Below are 24366 nucleotides of genomic sequence, written 5' to 3' on the forward strand. Positions count from 1 at the left end.
TACTTATGGATATATGTTTTTCTTCATTTTGAGTGAAAAGTGAAAGTTGCTCAGTTGTGTCCAACTCTTTGCGACCCCATGGACTATACAGTCCATGGAGTTCTCCAGGCAAGAATACTAGAGTGGGTAAACTTTCCCTTCTCCAGGGGATCTTCCCAACACAGGGATCGAACCCAGGTCTCCTGCATTGCTGATGGATTCTTTACTAGCTGAGTCACCAGGGAAGCCCTTTCTTCGTTTTAGTTAACACCTAATATTTAATACTTTACAGGATCATTGGAGACAGAATTTTAAAAGCTCATGATTATGCAGCATTGGTGTATATTGAATATACTGTCACTGTTTTTATAGTATGCCTGCTAAATTAATACATTGAATGAGTGTAACTGTGTAACAGTAATTTTCCTGGGATAACTGAATCACCACATCTTTGGAAAAGAAACCTCGGAAGGTGTGTTACCTCCAGATCAAGGTGGAAGTTTATGGGTAGAGCATGTAACCACATTACCTTGGTCAGTATGCATTTCATGGAGTTACTCCATGGTCAGGCATCTGCCTCCAGAGTCCTGTATCCTGACACTCGCTACCCTCTTCTCCTACCATATTAAACTCTTCAACAGTTTCAGCCAGTAAGTCGATGACATTTTCCTAATGAATTGTGGACATTTCATTACGTATTTACTTTGGTACTGGCCATTGTGATCAGTATCTCTGGAGGATACAAGGTAAATAAAGCAAGGCATTGCTTTTAAAAGGTTTAAATGTATAGTTAAAAGCAGAAGATAAATATGAACATGGATAAAAATTAACATCATTATCATATTACCCATTTCAGTTTATTGAGTGTCTCATGCATGCTAAGCTCTTAAATTATATTCTTTTACTTAATCCTCATCCCGATATTGTAAAATATACATCACTGTTTCCATTTACAAATGAGGAAAATAAAATTTGGGAAAGTTAACCAACAAGCCCAAGGTCACACAGCAAAAATTTGAGCACCAAATTTGGTCTGACTCCAAAGCCTCTGCATTTTCCACATACCACCTGTTTACCTGTGTAAGTCACTATATGTTAGGTTTCCTTAAAAAAAAAGACCCCAAAAATTGATATGCTGCCACTGTAAAAGCACTTGAGCAATGTTCAGTGAAAAAGAATTTGGGAGGACTGAGTAAGTGCAGAAGCCTGACGCTAACGAGAAACCCAGCCTGCTGTCACAAAGTGAAAAGAAACAGCAGCTTCTTAAGATGAACTGGAATTTAGCTTCAGTGAGGCTGGCCCACAGAGATCTCTGGGAAATGAAGCAACAGAAGCACAGAGCTGTCAGAGACAGGTTGGTCTTTTCAGAGTCAAGGTTTAAGTCGGAATGTGAATTGAAGATGAAAATTCGCCTGAAGTCATGGTGGCCGTGGCCACAAAGTTGAAAACTGCATCCGTGGGACAGGCAGTCAGATGTCTGTGCATTAGAAGAGTTTGTATACACAGTGTCCACAGCTGGTGAGCAACTCTAACAGTCAATGGCAAGTAAGCATGTGCTGTGTTGCTGTGTGAATTAGTCACTTACTCTCATCAAATGGTGTGGGAGCGAGTGACTTAGCTCATGACTGAACCTAATGACCTAACAGCCTACCTCAGAGTTCGGCTCTTCTTTATTTCTCATCCCTTATCAGGAGTCAGCAAACTGAAATGGACTGGAATGGGTGAATTTAACTCAGATGACCATTATATCTACTACTGCAGGCAGGAATCCCTCAGAAGAAATGGAGTAGCCATCATGGTCAACAAAAGAGTCAGAAATGCAGTACTTGGATGCAATCTCAAAAACGACAGAATGATCTCTGTTCATTTCCAAGGCAAACCATTCAATATCACAGTAATCCAAGTCTATGCCCCGACCAGTAATGATGAAGAAGCTGAAGTTGAACGGTTCTATGAAGACCTACAAGACCTTTTAGAACTAACACCCAAAAAAGATGTCCTTTTCATTATAGGGGACTGGAATACAAAAGAAGGAAGTCAAGAAACACCTGAAGTAACAGGCAAATTTGGCCTTGGAATATGGAATGAAGCAGGGCAAAGACTAATAGAGTTTTGCCAAGAAAATGCACTGGTCATAACAAACACCCTCTTCCAAAAACACAAGAGAAGACTCTATACATGGACATCACCAGATGGTCAATACCAAAATCAGATTGATTATATTCTTTGCAGCCAAAGATGGAGAACCTCTATACACTCAGCAAAAATAAGACCAGGAGCTGACTGTGGCTCAGATCATGAACTCCTTATTGCCAAATTCAGACTTAAATTGAAGAAAGTAGGGAAAACCACTAGACCATTCAGGTATGACCTAAATCAAATCCCTTATGATTATACAGTGGAAGTCAGAAATAGATATAAGGGCCTAGATCTGACAGATAGAGTGCCTGATGAACTATGGAATGAGGTTCATGACATTGTACAGGAGACAGGGATCAAGACCATCCCCATGGAAAAGAAATGCAAAACAGCAAAATGGCTGTCTGGGGAGGCCTTACAAATAGCTGTGAAAAGAAGAGAAGAGAAAAGCAAAGGAGAAAAGGAAAGACATAAGCATCTGAATGCAGAGTTCCAAAGAATAGCAAGAAGAGATAAGAAAGCCTTCCTCAGCGATCAATGCAAAGAAATAGAGGAAAACAACAGAATGGGAAAGACTAGAGATCTCTTCAAGAAAATCAGAGATACCAAAGGAACATTTCATGCAAAGATGGGCTCGATAAAGGACAGAAATGGTATGGACCTAACAGAAGCAGAAGATACTAAGAAGAGATGGCAAGAATACACAGAAGAACTGTACAAAAAAGATCTTCACGACCCAGATAATCACCATGGTGTGATCACTGACCTAGAGCCAGACATCCTGGAATGTGAAGTCAAGTGGGCCTTGGAAAGCATCACTATGAACAAAGCTAGTGGAGATGATAGAATTCCAGTTGAGCTATTCCAAATCCTGAAAGATGATGCTTTGAAAGTGCTGCACTCAATATGCCAGCAAATTTGGAAAACTCAGCAGTGGCCACAGGACTGGAAAAGGTCAGTTTTCACTCCAATCCCAAAAAAAGGCAATGCCAAAGAATGCTTGGACTACCACACAATTGTACTCATCTCACAGGCTAATAAAGTAATGCTCAAAATTCTCCAAGCCAGGCTTCAGCAATATGTGGACTGTGAACTTCCTGATGTTCAAGCTGGTTTTAGAAAAGGCAGAGGAACCAGAGATCAAATTGCCAACATCCGCTGGATCATGGAAAAAGCAAGAGGGTTCCAGAAAAACATGTATTTCTGCTTTATTGACTATGCCAAAGCCTTTGACTGTGTGGATCACAATCAACTGTGGAAAATTCTGAAAGAGATGGGAATACCAGACCACCTGATCTGCCTCTTGAGAAATTTGTATGCAGGTCAGGAAGCAACAGTTAGAACTGGACATGGAACAACAGACTGGTTCCAAATAGGAAAAGGAGTTCGTCAAGGCTGTATATTGTCACCCTGTTTATTTAACTTCTGTGCAGAGTACATCATGAGAAACGCTGGACTGGAAGAAACACAAGCTGGAATCAAGATTGCCGGGAGAAATATCAATAACCTCAGATATGCAGATGACACCACGCTTACGGCAGAAAGTGAAGAGGAACTAAAAAGCCTCTTGATGAAAGGGAAAGTGGAGAGTGAAAAAGTTGGCTTAAAGCTCAACATTCAGAAAACGAAGATCATGGCATCCGGTCCCATCACTTCATGGCAAATAGATGGGGAAACACTGGAAACAGTATCAGACTTTATTTTTCTGGCCTCTAAAGTCACTGCAGATGGTGACTGCAGCCATGAAATTAAAAGACACTTGCTCCTTGGAAGGAAAGTTATGACCAACCTAGATAGCATATTCAAAAGCAGAGACATTCCTTTGCCAACAAAGGTCCGTCTATTCAAGGCTATGGTTTTTCCTGTGGTCATGTATGGATGTGAGAGTTGGACTGTGAAGAAGGCTGAGCGCTGAAGAATTGATGCTTTTGAACTGTGGTGTTGGAGAAGACTCTTGAGAGTCCCTTGGACTGCAAGGAGATCCAACCAGTCCATTCTGAAGGAGATCAGCCCTGGGATTTCTTTGGAAGGAATGATGCTAAAGCTGAAACTCCGGTACTTTGGCCACCTCATGCAAAGAGTTGACTCATTGGAAAAGACTCTGATGCTGGGAGAGATTGTGGGCAAGAGGAGAAGGGGATGACAGAGGATGAGATGGCTGGATGGCATCACTGACTCGATGGACGTGAGTCTGAGTGAACTTCGGGAATTGGTGATGGACAGGGAGGCCTGGCATGCTGCGATTCATGGGGTTGCAAAGAGTCAGACATGACTGAGCAACTGATCTGATCTAATCAAGGAGCTTTGATTCTGATAAAATATACTTTCCTGGCTAAAAACAAGCAGAGATAAATGTCAGTGAAACCTAGAAGTCTTACCTGGGTATGAGGCTCATACACACATATACACACCCAAGAAAAATCTCAGTGGTTATATAATTTAAGAGGGAAGCCTAAATTCGTTCATTCAAAAATACATGCATTTACTGCCTAGGCTTCCATTACCAGTACGGACTTATTTATATTCTTACTTTTCATCATTTGCATGGTCTTGACATATATCCATCATGGTGCAGGATATAGATACACATAGGTAGAGTTCCCACTTATTAAGCAGCTTCTGCTTGTAGGGAACTGTTTGTTCATCCATCACCTGACTGAGGGACTTCCCTGGTGGACCAGTGGTTAAGACACTGCCTTCCAAGGCCAGGGGTATGGGTTCAATCCTGGGTTGGAGAGCTAAGATCAATAATATCAATAACCTCAGATATGCAGATGACACCACCCTTATGACAGAAAGTGAAGAAGAACTAAAGAGCCTCTTGATGAAAGTGAAAGAGGAAAGTGAAAAAGTTGGCTTAAAGCTCAACATTCAGAAAACTAAGATCATGGCATCTGGTCCCATCACTTCATGGCAAATAGATGGGGAAACAGTGGAAACAGTGTCAGACTTTATTTTTCTGGGCTCCAAAATCACTGCAGATGGTGACTGCAGCCATGAAATCAAAAGACGCTTGCTCTTTGGAAGAAAAGTTATGACCAACCTAGACAGCTTATTGAAAAGCAGAGACATTACTTTGTCAACAAAGGTCCGTCTAGTCAAAGCTATGATTTTTCTAGTGGTCATGTATGAATGTGAAAGTTGGACTGTGAAGAAGGCTAAGCACAGAAGAATTGATGCTTTTGAACTGTGGTGTTGGAGAAGACTCTTGAGAGTCCCTTGGACTGCAAGGAATTCCAACCAGTCCATCCTAAAGGAAACCAGTCCTGAATATTCATTGGAAGGACTGATGCTGAAGCTGAAACTCTAATACTTTGGCCACCTGATGCAAAGAGCTAACTCATTGGAAAAGACCCTGATGCTCGGAAGGATTGAAGGCAGGAGGAGAAGGGGAAGACAGAGGATGAGATGGTTGGATGATATCACTGACTCAATGGACATGGGTTTGGGTGGACTCTGGGAGTTGGTGACGGACAAGGAGGCCTGGAGTCACAAAGAATCGGACACGACTGAGCGACTGAACTGAACTGAACTGAACTGAACACCTGACTGAAAATTCACTACTGCCACCATGATAGGTACTGTTACACTTGTTTCAGAGATGAGGAAATTGAGGCTCAAGAAGTTTAAGTAGCTTATTCAAAGTCATAAAAATAGCCCATCTAAGAGCTAAACATGATATAAAGTCCATGATCTTGCTTCTACTTACTGTGTTAGGTGAGTTCTTAGAAGTAATTAAAACCTGCTTAATTGAATGGCTTGTGAAAAATCTGTGTTTGATGAGCTCTAAGTCAGGACAGTTATTTTGGGATTCAGTCTAGTTTTGTTTAGGCATTAACTTTTTCACCTATGTGTCAAACAAAGATGAATTCTTCATACTTTGAAGAATGTTTGTAAAATATATAAACAGAACTATATCATTCCCTAAATAGCTTAGTGAGTTTTATATAAACCAGAACTGAAAACAATGAGAAAAATGAAGTTGTGTAAATTATATACACCTATATGTATATATATTTCATATATATACACATGAATATATACATATATGTTGATATAAAGATATACTTGTATGTTTGTGTCAGTTCAGTTCAGTCGCTCAGTCGTGTCCGACTCTTTGCGACCCCCATGAATCGCAGCACGCCAGGTCGCCCTGTCCATCACCAACTCCCGGAGTTCACTCAAACTCATGTCCATCAAGTCGGTGATGCCATCCAGCCACCTCATCCTCTGTCGTCCCCTTTTCCTCCTTCCCCCAATCCCTCCCAGCATCAGAGTCTTTTCCAATGAGTCAATTCTTCTCATGAGGTGGCCAAAGTACTGGAGTTTCAGCTTCAGCATCATTCCCTCCAAAGAAATCCCAGGGCTGATCTCCTTCAGAATGGACTGGTTGGATCTCCTTGCAGTCCAAGGGACTCTCAAGAATCTTCTCCAACATCCACAGTTCAAAAGCATCAACTCTTTGGCACTCAGCTTTGTGTATGTATCCTTTAATTTCCCCAAGTCCAATGGGTATTTATACATTCCTATAATCTATTTTTTTAATCCATTTGAGGACAACTGACCAAGTTTAATACATTTCATCTCCATGAGAAGACAATATAATTATTTGTTTACTGGCTTCGTACTGGAAAAATAGGATTATTGCTTTATTAACCCTTAGTTCTTTTTTAACAGCGTGAGGTTTTATAAAACACAACTGCATTCTGAGAATATCTGTTTGCTCCCTAAAATCATAGCTTAAAATGTTGATTTTCTTCTATTATTCTTTAAATTTTCACCATCACCACAGAAGCAATGTAGCAAATTTCAGATTTTCACTGAACAATAAGGCAAAAGAAAAGAAATAAATCCGCTTAGAAGATGATATGTACTATAAATGTTGCTATTCATGTTTTACCTGAACTATCACATATTATTCACAAATGAACACTGACAAGAAACACTTTGGAGTTGCAGAAACTGAAGGTTATTGGAAAATTTTCATACATTTAAAAAAATTAAAGATATTGATTAATAAATATATTATGGTATAACTGTTACAACTGCACACAATTGATCATTACTAGTTTCAGACCAAACTAAACAAACTAGATGTGCCAGAATTCTATTAGATCACACAAATCTAATGAAATCTCATATGCACAGAGGACTCATTCTCAATGGTACATTCTTTTACTCCATTCGTACAATCTCCAAAAGGACTGGCAAATCAGATGTGAGGCCTTTTCTTCTCCATTTAATTTTTCTTTCTTTTTCTTTTATGCTTTTTTCTAATGTACAAAATCCAAGGAGACTCATGAACTTGGGCTTGTACCACTGATCATCATTTGTCAGACACTATGATGTGGAACCACAAGCCATCATGAATCCAATTACACAACAGTGGTCCTAAGTGGTGAGTTAGCAACTAAAGAATTTTACACAGATACAGAATCTTAGCAACAGATATACTAGTGATAGGAATAACACTAAAGAGAATGAGTTGTTTTAATGTTTGTGGAACAAGGCACACTTGATATCTCCAGGGCTAAACTTGGAGAAACTGCTACTTCGGGAGACGGTTCCAAGATCCACAAAAATAAAAAGACATTTAAAGGCATGAGTCTATTCATTAAAATTCATGCTATTTTTGCAGATTAATTGCACTTCCGGTAGCACTCGCTTCTCTACTCATATTTCCATCGTATCACTTTTCTTTCAACTTATAGTTTACTTTATCATATGATAAACCTACTAGATACTTTGGGAAAGAAGCTGAGGATCAACTAATCCTTCAAACAATAGCATAAAATGTGGGCTCTGCCAATTTGGAGGCACTGGGTTCCTTCTTTGTGAATTTTATGGGGTTCTTCTGGAGATTAATTTACAAAAATGAAAATGGCAAATTTTGGGGTGATATCATTCATAAAAGTTATTTTTAATGAATTAAAATGGGGTATTGCTATGTTCATGTGATATGGAAATATTTGACATCGTCAATGATCATAAGAGATACTTACATCAATGTTGTTCAGGGTATTGAAGTACATGAGATCATGCAGCCTTTTAAATGCTTGATTGGGATATTGAAAGTTGAAGGTCGAAAACGGTGATTCAGGGTCATCAAAAATATCAAAATCAGCTATTTCTTTCTCTTCATTAGTTTCTCTTGGAACACCTAAATATAAGAAGAATTTCAAATGATGTTATTTCGAAAACCACAAATTATCTCTAGAGTCCAGGGCACAAAACATTCAAATAGCCATAAACAACCTTGGGAGCCCCTTAGGGGTCATATAATCCTGAGTGTACACTATGAGGCCTCTGCTCACATACCCTGGACTTGACCACTTCTGTGTACTCTGACTGGGCATCTTCCAATTGCCAGTACCTGCATCTCTGCGCCTAAGGGCTTTCTGCTGCTACTGTGTAGTCTGACTAAGTAGTGTCTGACTCTTTTGCAACCCCACAGACTGTGGCCCACCAGTCTCCTCTGTCCATGGGATTTCCCAGGCAAGAATACTAGAGTGGGTTACCGTTTCCTTCTCCAGGGGATCTTCCCAACTCAGGGATCAAACCTGTGTCTCCTGCTTGGCAGGTAGACTCTTTACCACTGAGCCGCCTGGGAAGCCCTGAAGGCTTTCTACCACTCCCTGTAACTGCTGCTTTGCTCATTAGCAGCAGGCTGGAAGTTCCAGTCAATAATACTCTGTCCCAGGAAGCAGTCAACCAAAGACTCTATGGTATTGGCATATAAATTCCTTGGTTCCCTTGCCACTTGCTGTGTAAGTGGAAAGCATGATCTGACTAGACTCTATTTCATTTCCTAGAGTTTCCCAGCAGGACCAGGTTCTCCTATGGTAGCAGGCTTACTAACACATCTTTTGTTATCTGGCTTTCTTCCTTTTATCAGTTCTCAGCTCTCTTACTAAAGTTTCCTACTTCACCCAAATAAACTATTTGCATGTGAACCCTTTGCTTGGAATTTGCTTCTGGTAGAACCCAAACCCAGACATTAATTAACTGTCTTCATGTCACAAGAATCCCCTCCACAGCCTGTTTTTGAGAATTAATAGTGATAGAAAATTCAAAATTTCCTATGCTTTATGTATTTCACTGTTAAATAACTAAAAATTCCAGCTAATTCTTCCTTCTTTTGTGTTGATGTATGACTCAGGAGAGCCTCCACCTCTATTGACCTTTTCTCTGACTTCGTCCACTATCTAGAAAAAGATCACTTTCCTCCCCATAGTCTCAAATCTTCCATGACTATTTTTTCATCTTTTCTTTAACAGCTACATTTTCTGGTCTGAAAATAATATAACTTTGAGGCATTTAGTATCTTGCCGGTCAATCTCTAGCTCTCCTTTTGTTAATCAGTATCTCCCAGGATATAGAAGAGTCCATAGACTCCTTTGGATGCGGCAAAACAAAATGCCAGTGCCTTGAACTTAATTCTCTTTTTCTAAAGGAATGCAACATGGTGACCTGAAATTACTATCCATATTGTACTGCTAGATTTCATGAATTTTTATGGTCAGTTAACATTCCCACAAATTTTGCATGATTTGTTCTGAAACAAGGCCTCCCTTACAACAGTAGCAATCAAAATATTTAAAAATGCCTATGACAAGGGCACTGATCCATCAGAACAAATATAACCTGAGATTGTGGAATAAAGCCCCAGAGGTTTATCAAGCTAGTTAATCACCCTTCAGTTTCTGGATTGTGAAGAACTCAGGAGACTCTGGGGTGAGAACGAGGGGGAGTGCTTGGGGTCTCAGGATGGTAGCCTTTTATCAAGGTAAAGGAAGTGTTCGATGTTGTAACAGCTGGTATGGCAGTGCCAGCATGAAGCACCTTAATGTCACTCTTACGCTTTATCAGCTTTCTGCCTTACAGACTATAACTCCCGATGTACCTGGAGCCTTGTACTTTCTGAAGTTGATGTTGGCCAGAACAAAGTGAATGATAGTCGGGCAATCTTTCTCGACATCAGGATTCTTGGGTTTAAAAACATAGCATTCCTTCAGTCCTTCTCGATCGAATACGTAAGGATCAATCTTTGGAAAGGGGAGCTTGTTCATTTTAGCCCACTTTTCTGCAAGTAGAAGTTCCTATGGAAGAGAGGGAAAGATCATTTGTTCAGCTGGTCTGCTCATCATTCACTACTCATTAGCTATCTCCTATGTGTTAGTATGTTCCTTGCTAAAGATGAGTAACGATCTTGTTCTTAAGAAACTTATCAATCTCAAAAAATACAAAATTATTCCATAAACAAACTTATGATCATTTTTTTAATTCTTTATATAAGGCTAGTTCCATAGGCAGCATTGGAAAAATTATTAATGAACTGAACTGACTGAAATTACACTGATGCAATTGCTAGAGATTCTGGGCAGGCTTTCCTGGTGGCTGAGTGGTAAAGACTCTGCCTGCAAGGCAGGAGGCTCAGGGAAGATACCCCAGTAAGAAATGGCTACTCACTCCAGTATTCCTGCCTGGGAAATCCCATGAATCACAAGAGTTGGACACAACTGAGCGACTAAACAACAACAACAACAATGGGTTCTGGGCATTTACAAGCCATGTGAATATTTTTTAACCCTTCAAAGTTAAAAAAATCTGTGAGGCAGAATGAAGACCACTCTATTACTGAATTTTTACCTGCATTTTCTCCACAAAACTGATTAAAAATGAATACATCTTATGAATGCAAAAACATTTGAGCTGCTCTGAATTAGCTTCATTTTTTTTTTTTTTTTTTTTTGCTTCTCTTTATGAAAAGAAGCTGTTCTGTTGACATGTAACATGACCAAGGAGTACATGTTTGCTGTTGACTATTGAGGTTTTGGGCTTCCCTTGTGGCTCAGCTGGTAAAGTGTCTGCCTACAATGCAGGAGACCCAGGTTCAATCCCTGGGTCGGGAAGTTCCCCAGAGAAGGAAATGGCAGCCCATACCAAGTATTCTTGCCTGGAAAATCCCATGGACGGAGGAGCCCAGTAGGCTACAGTCCATGGGGTCACAGAGAGTCAGACACGACTGACCAACTTCACTTCACCTCACTGAGGTTTTAGGCTTGTTTTCGCGTCAAGGATGACTAACACAAGAAGGTAAGCACAAAAAATAATTAATTCAAACTGGAGAACATAAATCAATAGAGAGAGGTGCAGTGAATAGGGCTTATTTCTATTGAAATGCAGCTTACAGGAAGAGGGGACAAGTAAGAAACAGACTGTGGTAGCAGGGAAAGCGCAGACTCTGGGGCCAGACTGCCAGAGTTAAAGTGCACGCTCGGGGACCTTGGCTATGTTCCCTGAGGCCTCTACACTCAATACCCTCAACTATAAAATAAAGATGGTCAAGATAATCCATATCTCATAAGACTGCTATTAGAATTAAATCAATTAACCTGAGTGCAATAGTCAGTAGCATGCCTGTCACCTTACTTTCTATACACGTTTGCCAAATAAAAGTCAGTAAAGAGAGGAAAAGATATGGAAGGTGGAAAAGTGAAGAAAGAAAAGAAGAAGGAAGAGAGAGAGCAGCACTATTAGGGAAATCCCTAAAGAGCAGAAGTTTTTGAGAAATGATCACTACCCTCTTAAGTTTTTTTAACTTCTTTGTCATCACATTGATTCCTTCAATGATAATCATTAGTCGTCAGTCTAAGCTCCGTGCTAGGAGGTGGGGACATAATGGTGAGTAAAACTCTTGTTCTTACAGGATGTACGTAGCCTGGTGGATGAGAGACAGTAATTAAACAACCTTTAGGTTTAAAACTGCGGCAAATGCTATGAGTAAAGTATTTATTTGCCGTGAGATTTTGCAGCATACCTGGAGTATTTCCTCACAGTGCAAATTAGTTCACTCGACATTATGACTGAGTAGCTATGTTCCAGGCATAAGAGAGGAGCTATCCTTGAATACTTAGGGATCGTAACTTAAGGGGGAAGATAAAGAATAGATATGATAGTGTAGTATGAAAGAGAGAGGGAACGTGACGGATGGCTTCATACCTGGGCTGTGCAGCCTGAAAGGCCCAGCCTATCTTGACTTGCAAGCTGGGTGATCTGAGACAAACTGCTTAGCACAATAGCTCCATATGGAAGAAATGGTTTTGTGTAAAAAAAAAAAAAAAAAATGCAGTGATGCTCCGCTAGTGGCACCATAGGGGTCATAAGTAACAACCAACACACTTGGACCGGGTTGGGTACTGTCTTTGAAGTAGCAGACTCCCAATCCCATTCTAGGGCTTCCCAGGTGGCTCAGCGGCAAAGAAGCTGCCAGTGCGGGAGCTGCAGGAGACAAGGGTTCGATCCCTGGATCAGGATGATCCCCTGGAGAAGGAAATGGCAACCCACTCCAGTATTCTTCCCTGGAAAATCCCATGGACAGAGGAGCCTGGAGGGCTGTAGTCCATCAGGTCACAAAGAGTCAGGCATGACTTAGTGACCGAGCACACACACACAATCCCTGTTTATCTACATTTCAGCTGTTTCTTATCTCAGCAACTTACTTGTAAATAAATGAGCTATAAAATAAAGTTGATACTATCATCTTCCTGAGCATTGCTGTGAGGATTAAGCGAGATCATATATTTATATAAACTCAGTAATTTATATTTAAGAAAAGTATTTATTTATATGTGAGTTTTCCCCCATAAATTATTTTTTAATTGGATGAAAATTGCTTTACAGTTGTGTTAACCTAGTTAAGAAAATAGTTACTTTAAAATAGCACCTTAAATTTAGAAAAAAAAATGCTTTTCATTGAGCATTCACTGTTCCTGTTGCTTCTGAAGTGTGAACATTAAGCTGATCGACTCTCTCAATGCCATTTACTGAGGAATAAAAATCTGGGAAAACAGATTTATATTAAAACATTTGTTCCATAAACTGTCAAGCTAAATGTGATTATATTTCACTTAAAATTCCATATGTACACAGGGACAATTGCGTGTTTGAAACCTGAGAAAACTTATCTCTAAATCCTTTATCTTCCTGTTCAGCTGAATTATTCAGGCTGTTATTTCTTGTCGAGCACTGTTCACAGTTATTCATTAACAATTATTCAACATCAAAATAAAACCAAAAGTTCACACTGTGGAGCTGCATGGGAACAAGGGAAAGGAAGGGCTCTCCAGTGTTTGCAAACATGACTCAAGGGTGTGACCAACGACGTGTGAGCGTGCAGAGAAAAAGAAGGGGATTGCCTGAGGTAAGAGACCAAGCTATTTTTAGATAGATATTTTATGCAGGAATCAGGAAGTGATGGAAACTTTCCCTTTCCTTATATGAGCCTGATGTGGAAAGGATTAAAACCTGATGACTATAAGGCAGTGATTACAGGATGGAAAAACCGTCTGCTCTCCTCCCATGTCTCATTTTACTGTTTGTAAAGGCTGAGAAACAGTGACGCAGCTATGAGTGGAACAGACGAGTTCGAAAAGAATATTTTGAAAGAATGCAGTGAGCAAAAAAAATCGCTATTCCACAAATTACAGCAGAACTGAGTTCTAACCATCCATTTTGGTTACTGCTTGACACCTCAGATTTCCATAGACTAATTCATGATAAATTTACATAGTATTAACTAAAATGATTTTCTGTGAAGATAAAAATTTGAAGGTATCCTTCAAAGTGATACTTTGTAGGATGTTTATACTCATTTAAGAGGACTAAAACACTTTGAAAGATAGGAAAAACAATCTGAATAATATAAAAATATGTACAAACTATAGTGTGAATGGCATATATATGCCATTTTGTTTATTTATACATGTAGATAAATATATACTTTATATTTATTATATTATATTATATTAGCTTTTCTCCAGAGGAAATGAGGTTTTTCTCTGTATACCTAGGGCATGTGTTTTCTCATTATTTAAAATCTATTTTTAGATTGGATAGAGGAGTATAACTGTGTAAATAAATTTACAGAATTCTAGGAAATTTTTTTTTTTTTTTTTTCAGAGAAGGCAATGGCACCCCACTCCAGTACTCTTGCCTGGAAAATTCCATGGACGGAGGAGCCTGGTGGGCTGCAGTCCATGGGGTCACGAAGAGTCAGACACGACTGAGCGACTTCACTTTCACTTTTCACTTTCATGCATTGGAGAAGGAAATGGCAACCCACTCCAGTGTTCTTGCCTGGAGAATCCCAGGGACGGGGGAGCCTGGTGGGCTGCTGTCTATGGGGTCGCACAGAGTCGGACACGACTGAAGCGACTTAGCAGCAGCAGGAAATTTTTAAAGGAACTAATGTAAGATACAATGGATAAAAACAACAATTTAGAATTCATTATTTTGTGGTTATGATCATTCTCACTTCCAAAAAAAGTGTTAGGTCCCAAGAGCTTTACAGTGCAATAGGCACAAAAATAATTTTCTATATCTAATAGTGTACAGAGCACTTTACATTTCTCCTTAGTTCTTCTTCGCTGAGAAGTTACTATACATTCACAAAAATACGTAAGGAGAAATTAATGTTGAGTATATTTCCTCATGACAAGGCCTCTAAGCCTCCATGACCAAACAGGTTTAGTGGGTTGAATGGTGGGCCTCCAAAAGATAAGTCTATGCTTTAAGCCCCCAGGACCTGTGAATGCAGCCTCATTAGGAGAAGAGGTTTTTGCAAGTGTAATTAAGTTAAGGGTCTGAAGATGAGATCATTGTGGATTAGCTGGGTGGGCCATAAAATCCAACAATGAATATTCTTATGAAAACACACACACACAGAGGAGAAGGCTATAGGAAGACAAAGGCTGAGATTGGAGTTATGTAGCCACAAACCAAGGAAAGCCTGGAACTACTAGAAACTGGAAAAGACAAGGAAGAATTCTCCTGTAGAGCTTTTGGAGGGAGTGTGGCCCTGAGGACACCTTGATCTTGACTTCTGGTCTCCAGAACTGTGAGAGAAGAATATATTTCTGTTGTTTGTGGCAATTTGCTGCTGCTGCTAAGTTGCTTCAATCGTGTCCAACTCTATAACCCCAGAAAATGACCTTAAGCAGTAAGCTTATAAAGGCTACACTCAATAACATGCACTTCCCTTCATCAGCCATGTTGGACTGATGCCCATAGAGCTAACACTTGAACTAGTTTGGCCATGATGGTTTGACCCAACTTAACAATCTAAGTACAATGTATACAGAGGTTCTAAACCAAGGAGCATGCCATAATGTCAACAAATAAATCAGGTTAACGTTGAAAAATACAGATTCTTTTTTGTATTATTTGTGGTGGTAGTTTAATCGCTAAATTGTGTCTGACTCTTGTGACCCCATGGACTGTTGCCCTAAGGGCTCTTCTGTCAATGGGATTTTCCAGGCAAGAATACTGGAGTGGGTTGCTATTTCCTTCTTCAGGGGATCTTCCCAAACCAGGGTTTGAAAAATCCAGGTCTCCTGCATTGCAGATGGATTCTTTCGGAATAAAGGAAGCATTTTTTTGTGGGTAAATGAAATTTTGACCTTGATAAAGTTAATTTAGATACATTACTTCTATAATTTGTAAAGACTAGCTACTTTCTAATTTCCTTTTGATTCTCTTGTCCTTGCCCCCTTCCCTCATTGCTTCCTTCTCTCCTTTTCTCCTTCTTTCTCTCTTTCCTTTTATTTTTAAGAGGATGAACTCATTGTTCTGGCTTCCAGCCACTAAGCATTTAAAAGGGCACTGAAATACAGCTAGATTCATGCCCAATATATGGCAGCATAATATAAAGTAACATAATTTATGGAATAACAATCCAAATCCATTACTCTACATAAAACTTTATAAGCTAAAGGAAAAAAATCTAGAATGGTAAACTCTGAACTTCCCTGTATTCCTTGCTTATTCCTCAAAACATCCAAAGCTTTTTCCCCCTCCTTTAAATTCAACCTATTTATTTTGAAGACTTGACTGTGAAGGTACTGGATTATTTTTATGACCAATATGAAGAACAAACCTTATTAAAATTTATCTTGGATAAACCCTACAGGTAAACTATATTTGCATGGCATATATCTGTTATTAAATGATTAACAAAAAGAACTTGATAAATTGAAACCCAAAATTATTTTTCTTAAATCAATTAATAACAGTATTTAGAGTTATGAGGTTCTGTATATTTGGACCATTATTAGAGGAGTGTGTAGCCACTAATCTATAAAAAACAAAATCCTTCATTATCACTGACATTGACGTCATGAACTTTCTAGGCTAGTTATAAAGTAGATATAATATGAACTGTGTTGCCTTTATCAAAAGGCATGATATCCATCATTCTATATCTCCCTGACAAAATCTGAGATTTAACTATATTTATGAAATTAAACATAGTTACCGGCTCCAAATTTTTGCTCAGGATTTATGCTCTACTCTTAACTTCAAATGGTGTCCAATAAGAAATAGGACACTTGTTGTTGTCATTGCTGTTTAGTCATTAAGTTGTGTCTGACTCTTTGCAGCCCCATGGACTGTAGCCCACCAGGCTCCTCTGTCCATCAGATTTTCTAGGCAAGAACACTGGAGTAAGTTCCATTTCCTTCTTCAAGGGATCTTCCCGACCCAGGGACTGAACTCATATCTCCTTCATTGGCAAGCAGATTCTTTACCACCGAGCCACCAGACAAGCCACCCAAATAGAAAAATATTCATTATTTAATCACCTTAAAAAACCTTATTGCATACATTCAGGTATTGCATTGGAACTTCCCTGCTATCAAAAACTTTTATGTACAATTCAATTTTTATGGCTCAGGAGTAAAGAATCTGCCTGTAGTGCAGGAGACACAGAATACCCAAGTTCAGTCCTTGGGTTGGGAAGATCCCTGGAGGAGGGCATGGCAACCCACTCCAATATTCTTGCCTGGAGACTCCCATGAACAGAGGAGTCTGGAAGGCTAGTTCATAGGGTCACAAAGAGTTGGATATGACTGAAGAAACTTAGTACATATCATACCTATAATAAGTATTTCCACTTTAGTATTAATAGTACAATATTTTTATTAATTTAAAAATTATATTTGATAACCTTTTAAGTCCATATTGAAATGCATATTATTATAATGACAATCTATATAACAATACTCATAAGTTTAAAAAATCATTTTAAATATTCCAAGTGAGACTTAAAAATTCATTTCACTCACTGTGAATTTTCTGAAGTCCATTTTTGGACTTCAGAATATATAATATATTGCAATTTCTTTTATATTAAGTCTCTGAAAATACAGTTCATTATTTCTAGAATGATAGGCTTCATGCTACACCAAACCAATAGTTAAAGGATATATTCACATAGGAGGAAGAGGGTAAGGTGTAGGGAATTGACAAAATAATTCTAAAGCACATCTATGAGCATAAACAGCTGTAATATTTTTCCATGCCAGTAAAGCCATGTAAAACAAGGATTTGCCTGTACAATCTAATATAGTAATATAAACTGGTGCAGCTTTTTTGGAAAGTGATCTGGAAATGTTTATTAAAGAATCTTAATATATATATATCTAAGAATCCAAGTAAGGGAATAATAAAAAGTATGATTAACAATTCATGTGCAAAGATGACAATTAGAAGAAAGAATTGACAAGACAGCAATAATCTAAAAGTTGAAAACAGAACACTGATAATAAATTCTCGCTTATTCATATATACAGATACCATTCTGTGTTTAAAATTATGTTCTAAAAATATTGAATGGCATGGGGAAATGCTTACAATGTAACTTTAAGAAGAAAGAAGCAGATGCAAAAAATATATAACCCTGGTGTTGATACACATACATATGCACATATGTATGCACACATGCAGTGAAGAGAGAAAAAAATAAAAACAAAATATCAACAGCTATTGTCTATGAATAGCAGAAGCACTTGATGTATTTTTATGAGTATTCTTTTTAATTAGAAATAGTGAGTTCTTTTCAGAGGTACAACATAATATTCTAAAACCTTCTAAAATCAGTTCATTAAGGTGGTGGAGCTCTGATTCATGTATAAAATGAAGACTTTGACATTTTACACTTCCACCGGTGAAATGAATAATCAGGTTCTTCCACCTCCAGAATGAGCTCCTAAATTATCACAGTGGAGTCATGCACTGAAACTCACCTCCCCACTGCTGCTCATCCATCATCAAACCCTGCTCATGTTTCCACAGCCACCCTCCCTGGTGCGTACTTCACTGTCCTACACTTACATTACAGTAAATCCCTCTTAATTTTAACCTTTTGCTCTCCATCCTCCAATTCATCCTATTTTCCGTTATCAGATTAATCATTCTAAAATTCCAGTTTCATGAAGTCATTTGTCTGCTGGAAATCCTTCACTGATTTTCCATTTGCTATCATCCAACCATAAATTCTTCTTTAAAGCCCTCCTAGAATCATGACTTAAAATGACTTAAAATCTATCACTTTAATCAGACCACTCCTCAGATGTGCTCATTGCCATTTCTGTGCCATTTTCATCCTATCTCACTGATTTCCCTGCTTATCTACTCCAGAACACACCAGTCTATTTTCGAATGGATCTCCTATAACACACACAGTTGTTGTTGCTTAGCTGCTAAGTCAGGTCCAACTCTTTTGCAATGTCATGGCCTGTAGCCCGCCAGGCTCCTCTGTCCATGGGATTTTCCAGGCAAGAACACTAGAGTGGGTTCCCATTTCCTTCTCCAGGGGGTCTTATGGAATCAGATTCTTCCTGAACCATTGGCAGGTGGATTCTTTACCACTGAGCCACCAAGGAAGCCCAATACACACAGTTGTATAAGTTTACATAATATGCATAGTTATATAAACCCAAATAACTATTTAACAAGAAAATTTGTCAATTAGAAGTCTCCCCCCCGCCAAAAGCTAAAATGTTTTAGACATCAAGAACCATGTTTTACCACTAACTGCTGCACACAGCACAGAAAAAAGAATATACATCATATATATAAAGCCAGGCAGCTAGTGAAGTGAAAAGAGTGTTAGATTCTCATCCTGGATCCTTGGAATGTAGTCCACCTTGACCATTACTTACCTAGTATTTCCCCAGCCAGATCCTGGGTTATGTTCCTTTTTTTTTTTTTTAGGTAGACCATTTTTAAAGTCTCTGTTGAACTTGTTACAATATTGCTTCTGTTTTATGTTTGGTTTTTGGCCTGAGGCACGCGGGATCTTAGTTCCCCAACCAGGGATGGAACCCATGCCCCATGCATTAGAAGGCAAAGTCTTAATCACTGGACCACTGGGGAAGTCCCCTGGGCTACGTTCTTTTCACCCATTGTCGTTGTTTGGTCACTCAGTCATATCCAACTCTTCTATGACCCCCATGGGCTGTAGTCTGTCCTCTGTCCATGGGATTTTCCAAGCAAGAATACTGGAGTGGGTTGCCATTTCCTACTCCAGGGGAATCTTCCCAACCCAGGGAGTGAACCCATGTCTCCTGCATTGCAAGCAGATTCTTAATGGCTTAATGGGGAAGACCTTTCACCTACTATCTTATTTAATTTCTTGGCATGATGAGATTTCTTATCTCATCAATCCTTGTTTCCTTCTCTGAATATTACTAACTGCCTCAAAAAAAGGTGAAATATGAAAGCACTTTTAAAATATGAGATTTATATATGTTAAAGAGTTATTATAACCATTATTGGGTCTCGAGAACATCTTAATTATGTACAATAGAAATGAAAACATGTCCAAGAACCTGGGTCATCACTAACTCTTCCTGGTTGGGAGACCGTGAAATGTTTCACTTAATCTTGTGAGTACCTGTTTCTTAATCTATGAAACGGAGATAGTAACTTCATCTCTATTATAATATTTCATTCATTCACCCATAAAACATATCCTGCTGCTGCTGCTGCTGCTAAGTCGCTTCAGTCGTGTCCGACCCCGTGCGACCCCATAGACGGCAGCCCACCAGGCTCCCCCGTCCCTGGATTCTCCAGGCAAGAACACTGGAGTGGGTTGCCATTTCCTTCTCCAATGCATGAAAGTGAAAAGCGAAAGTGAAGTCGCTCAGTCCTGTCCGACTCTTGGCGACCCCATGGACTGCAGCCCACCAGGGTCCTCCGTCCATGGGGTTTTCCAGGCAAGAGTACTGGAGTGGGATGTCATCGCCTTCTCCGAAACATATCCTACATACCATAATTTGGGCTAGCACCTATATAGCAATTAGAACCAAGTGATTAAAACAAAACACAAATATACACAAACACACACACAAGTTAATGTTCTAGTCTCCAATGAGTTCACAGAGAGTTCACAGAGAGTTGAAGTAAACAAATACAGACAGGACAACATGAAAATTGCTGTGTTAGGAGAAATTACTAAGCCTTTCATACTAAAACTATACTTGTGGAGGCCAAGAAAGGTAATACTTAGGCTATATTGAAAGGAAGTTTGAAGTCAAGGGGACAGACAACATTCATGTCTCACTTAGATGCTGCCCAGCAATCTTTCCACATGACCCTAGTTAGAAATTTTCCTTGTGTCTTCAGACAGGCAGGCTTGTTATCCTTGTACCCCTGGCTCTACCTCCTCTCTACTCAAAAGATAGTGCTGACTCCGCATTCCTCTAAAAGTTAGAAGTCATTACATGAGTGCTTTCCTACTGCCCATCTCTGTGCCTACAACTAACCTCCAATCCACAACCACAATACCCCCTTCTGTCTTGTCCCAATATGGATGTATCTAGACTCCTCTCCATCTGTATTTTTGTGTCTCCCTTCCACTCCCCATCCCTACAACCTCCCAGGGATGTGATTCTGTTGTATACGTCATCTCTCCATCTCCCACAACATTGCTTCATTCACAAGTCCTAGACATCAAAACATTTAAACACACTCAAGTATTTCCAACCCACCCCTCCACATACATGCAATTTTCCTATTCCCCACATCCTCCTGCAGATATAGTCCATTTCCTTTTTCCTGGAATGGTTTACAGGATTGTCTCCATTTTCTTAACCTCCACTTAACCTTCAAATCACTGCAGTATGACATCTGCTCTCTCGGCCCTATTGAAACTGCTCTTATCCACTTAACCAAAGACATCTTGTTGTTAAATATCTTCAGTTAGTTTTATAATACTGCATACTTCCTTCATTTTTGTCCTTTTCCCCAGATACTGCTGTTGAATCATCAAGATACTATTTCATGTCCTCTTCTCTCCTCATGTTATACATTCCCCATGTATGGCTTTGAAAAGTCAAGTAAAAGTTGCTCAGTTGTGTCTGACTCTTTGCGATCCCATGGACTAAACAGTCTATGGAATTCTCCAGGCCAGAACAGAATACTGGAGCAGGTAGCCTTTCCCTTCTCCAGGGGATCTTCCCAACCCAGGGATCAAACCCAGGTCTCCCACATTACAGTCAGATTCTTTATCAGCTGAGCCACCAGGGAAGCCCAAGAATGCTGGAGTAGGTAGCCTATCCCTTCTCCAGGGGATCTTCCCGACACAGGGATGGAACCGGGGTCTCCTGCATTGCAGGCAGATTCTTTACCAACTGAGCTACCAGGGAAGCCCATGCATGACTTTACTTGGCTTTACTTGTCTTTTACCTGCTAACTCTCAAATTTCAGGCTATTCGCTTCCTCAACTTCAGATGTATTGCCTTGTTCTTGTCCTGCTCAGGACTGTGAACTTGAATGAGGCTTGGGAAATCAATTAAAAGCTTTGTTAAGTAGAAAAACGATTAAATCACATCTGTGTTTTAGAAATATAACTCATAATAAAGTAGAAAATAGGCTAAAGGGACAAGAAATCGTGGTCCAGAAGACGAAGAGAGCTACAAGACATGCAAAAGAATGTGGCAGATGATGGAATGCTATATAAATTCTCCTTACCTTGAACGGAGGACTGGAGTCACTTGGTCTTGCAGAAAAGTCAAAGGAGATGATGAGATCAACTCCCCTCTGAGGTCTCAGGATCAAAGGGTATGGAAGGTTAAATGTGAGGCCACTGTCCACCACATGAATCTTTTTACTTTTGACATCCAAAGGCTCATATATCTGCTCAAATTCATCAGGATCTTTAAAAAGGAAAGAAACGAACAGAATGGATTAAATGATCACTTAACATTATTTAGAATTTAAAACTATTTGTTATGTAAATATGTGAGAAGAATTCCATATGGTTAGACCCTCAGGCCTTGGAGACTCTTCATCTGTAATATCAGAGTAAAAGATTCTATCAGTAAGAATGCTGTGAGGAATTCTTTAAGATTTTTTTTTTTTTGATGTGGACCATTATTAAAATCTTTACTGAATTTGCTACAATATTGTTTCTGTTTTAATTTTTGGTTTTTTGGTCATGAGACATGTGAGATCTTAACTCCCGGACCAGGGATCAAACCCGTGCCCCCTGAGTCTTAACCACTCGAGTGCCAGGGAAGTCTCTGCTATGAGAATTAAGTGGGACAAAATATTGAAAATGCAATCAAGGCTCAGGCCCTAGGAGTAAGTTTAAGCTGTGTACCGTGAGCCCTGTCCTAGAATTACTTACATTACATAGGTCTTTACAGGTTTAAAAACACTTCCTCAGGCATTATCTTGTTTAAGACTTAGAACAGACATGTGAGATAGAGGATACTATAAATGGAGGATGAAATACATGAAATTCATCTCTAAAGTGGCATAACTAGGGAGTGGCAGAGTCTGAAGGATCCCACAAGCATCTCTCTAGGTGATGGAAGTCCAGGAGAATAGTCCAATCAATTGAGCAAACACACATTGTCTGCTGCTCTTTAGGCACTCCTTAAGTGCTGAACAAGAGACACAAACTCTGCTCCAATAGAGCACACTGCTGGTAAATCAGTAAACAAATATATTAAAAGATGGTTCAGGCACTGATAAAAGGAATGAAAAAAATAATAGAGGGTAATAGGAATGGGGGGGTGCTGCTTCTCTGGTGAATCAATGGTAAAGAATCCACCTGCCAATGCAGGAGACATGGGTTTGATCCCTGATTCAGGGAGATCCCCTGAAGAAGGAAATGGCTATGCACTCCAGTATTCTTGCCTAGGAAATCCCATGCAGAGCAGAGCCTGGTGGGCTATAGGCCATGGGCTGCAAAACCATGGATATGATTTAGTGACTGAATAACAACATCAACAAGAGTAGGATAGGGAAGAACCTCAGGTAGATGGTCAGGAGAGACCTCCCTGAGAAGGAGACTTTAAGACCAGATTCAGGGACTTTCCTGCTAGTCCAGCAGTTAAGAATCTGCCTTCCAATGCAAGGGACATGGGTTCAATACCTGCAGTTAAGAATCTGCTTTCCAATGCAGCAGACATGGGTTCAATCCCTGGTCTGGGAACTAAGATCCCACAAGCCATGGGGCAGCAAAGCCTGCACCTCAAGCATTGGCAGGTGGCTTCTTTACCATTAGCGCCACCTGGGAAGCCCCTTTGTTATATTACATATATATTATCAACTTTAACATCTATCCCTCTGAAATTTTTATTGTTTAACAATTTTATAAGGTAAAAAATTGTGAGTCTGTGTAAGTTTTAAAATATTTTACTAATAAGCTGGAAAATTTTTATTTGTGTATTTTTATTCCTCCTACAAGCAGCTTTATTTGGGTGTATATAATATATCGTATAGTAGTAGTGCTCTGTCGCTTAGCTATGTCTGACTCTTTGCAACTTCATGGACTGCAGCCCTCCAGGCTCCTCTGTCCATGTGATTTCCCAGGCAAGAATACTGGAGTGGGTTGCCATTTCCTTCTTCACAGGATCTTCCTGAGCCAGGGATTGAATCCATGCCTCCTGCATTGCAGGCAGATTCTTTACCACTGAGCCTTCTGGGAAGCCCATATATTAGTAATTTCATATATAAGATTTACCAGAAGACAAAGGAAATATCATTTATATCATTTTAAAGATAAGGATATGAGGCCCTAATAGGTCCAGTTTAACATAGTAAGAATCAAGATTCAAAGCCTGGTCCACGAAGTCTAAACCCTAAACACACTGTCACACTGTCACTTCAGAAAGTGAGTGACACAGCCATAAGACTAAAGAATTTTGAAATGGGTAATTTAAAAACGCAACAAGTGCAATGCACAGAGGTAATCTACACATGCATCTATCAATCATGAAAACCACATTGATATGCATATTTCATGATAAGCATAAAAAGTTAAAAACATTAATGGGAATATTTGTTTACAGTGCAGTGATTTTCCCTAATAAAGAAACTACAATGATAATTCACAAATAATTTTTTGGGTTTCATAAAATGATGCTTTAAATTTCAGCTAAAAGGTTAACTAGTAAC

General features: G+C 39.4%; 1 protein-coding gene and 1 non-coding gene across 2 annotated transcripts in view; one reads left to right on the top strand and one right to left on the bottom strand.

Moving 5' to 3' along the window:
• PLA2G4A (phospholipase A2 group IVA) overlaps nucleotides 1–24366 on the bottom strand; it is a 179920-nt gene that overhangs the window by 4567 nt on the left and 150987 nt on the right. The window contains exons 15-17 of the mRNA XM_005901275.2: nucleotides 21931–22115; nucleotides 10022–10217; nucleotides 8121–8278 (exon numbers count right to left, since the gene is read on the bottom strand). Of these exons, the coding sequence (XP_005901337.1) occupies nucleotides 8121–8278; nucleotides 10022–10217; nucleotides 21931–22115 (539 nt within the window). The remainder of the gene's footprint in view (nucleotides 1–8120; nucleotides 8279–10021; nucleotides 10218–21930; nucleotides 22116–24366) is intronic.
• Nucleotides 10959–11030, top strand: TRNAC-ACA (transfer RNA cysteine (anticodon ACA)). Its single transcript has one exon. It is a non-coding gene; the product is annotated as a tRNA-Cys (tRNA).

Source organism: Bos mutus, chromosome 16 (assembly GCF_027580195.1).
Source record: "Bos mutus isolate GX-2022 chromosome 16, NWIPB_WYAK_1.1, whole genome shotgun sequence".
Classification (NCBI taxonomy): domain Eukaryota; kingdom Metazoa; phylum Chordata; class Mammalia; order Artiodactyla; family Bovidae; genus Bos; species Bos mutus.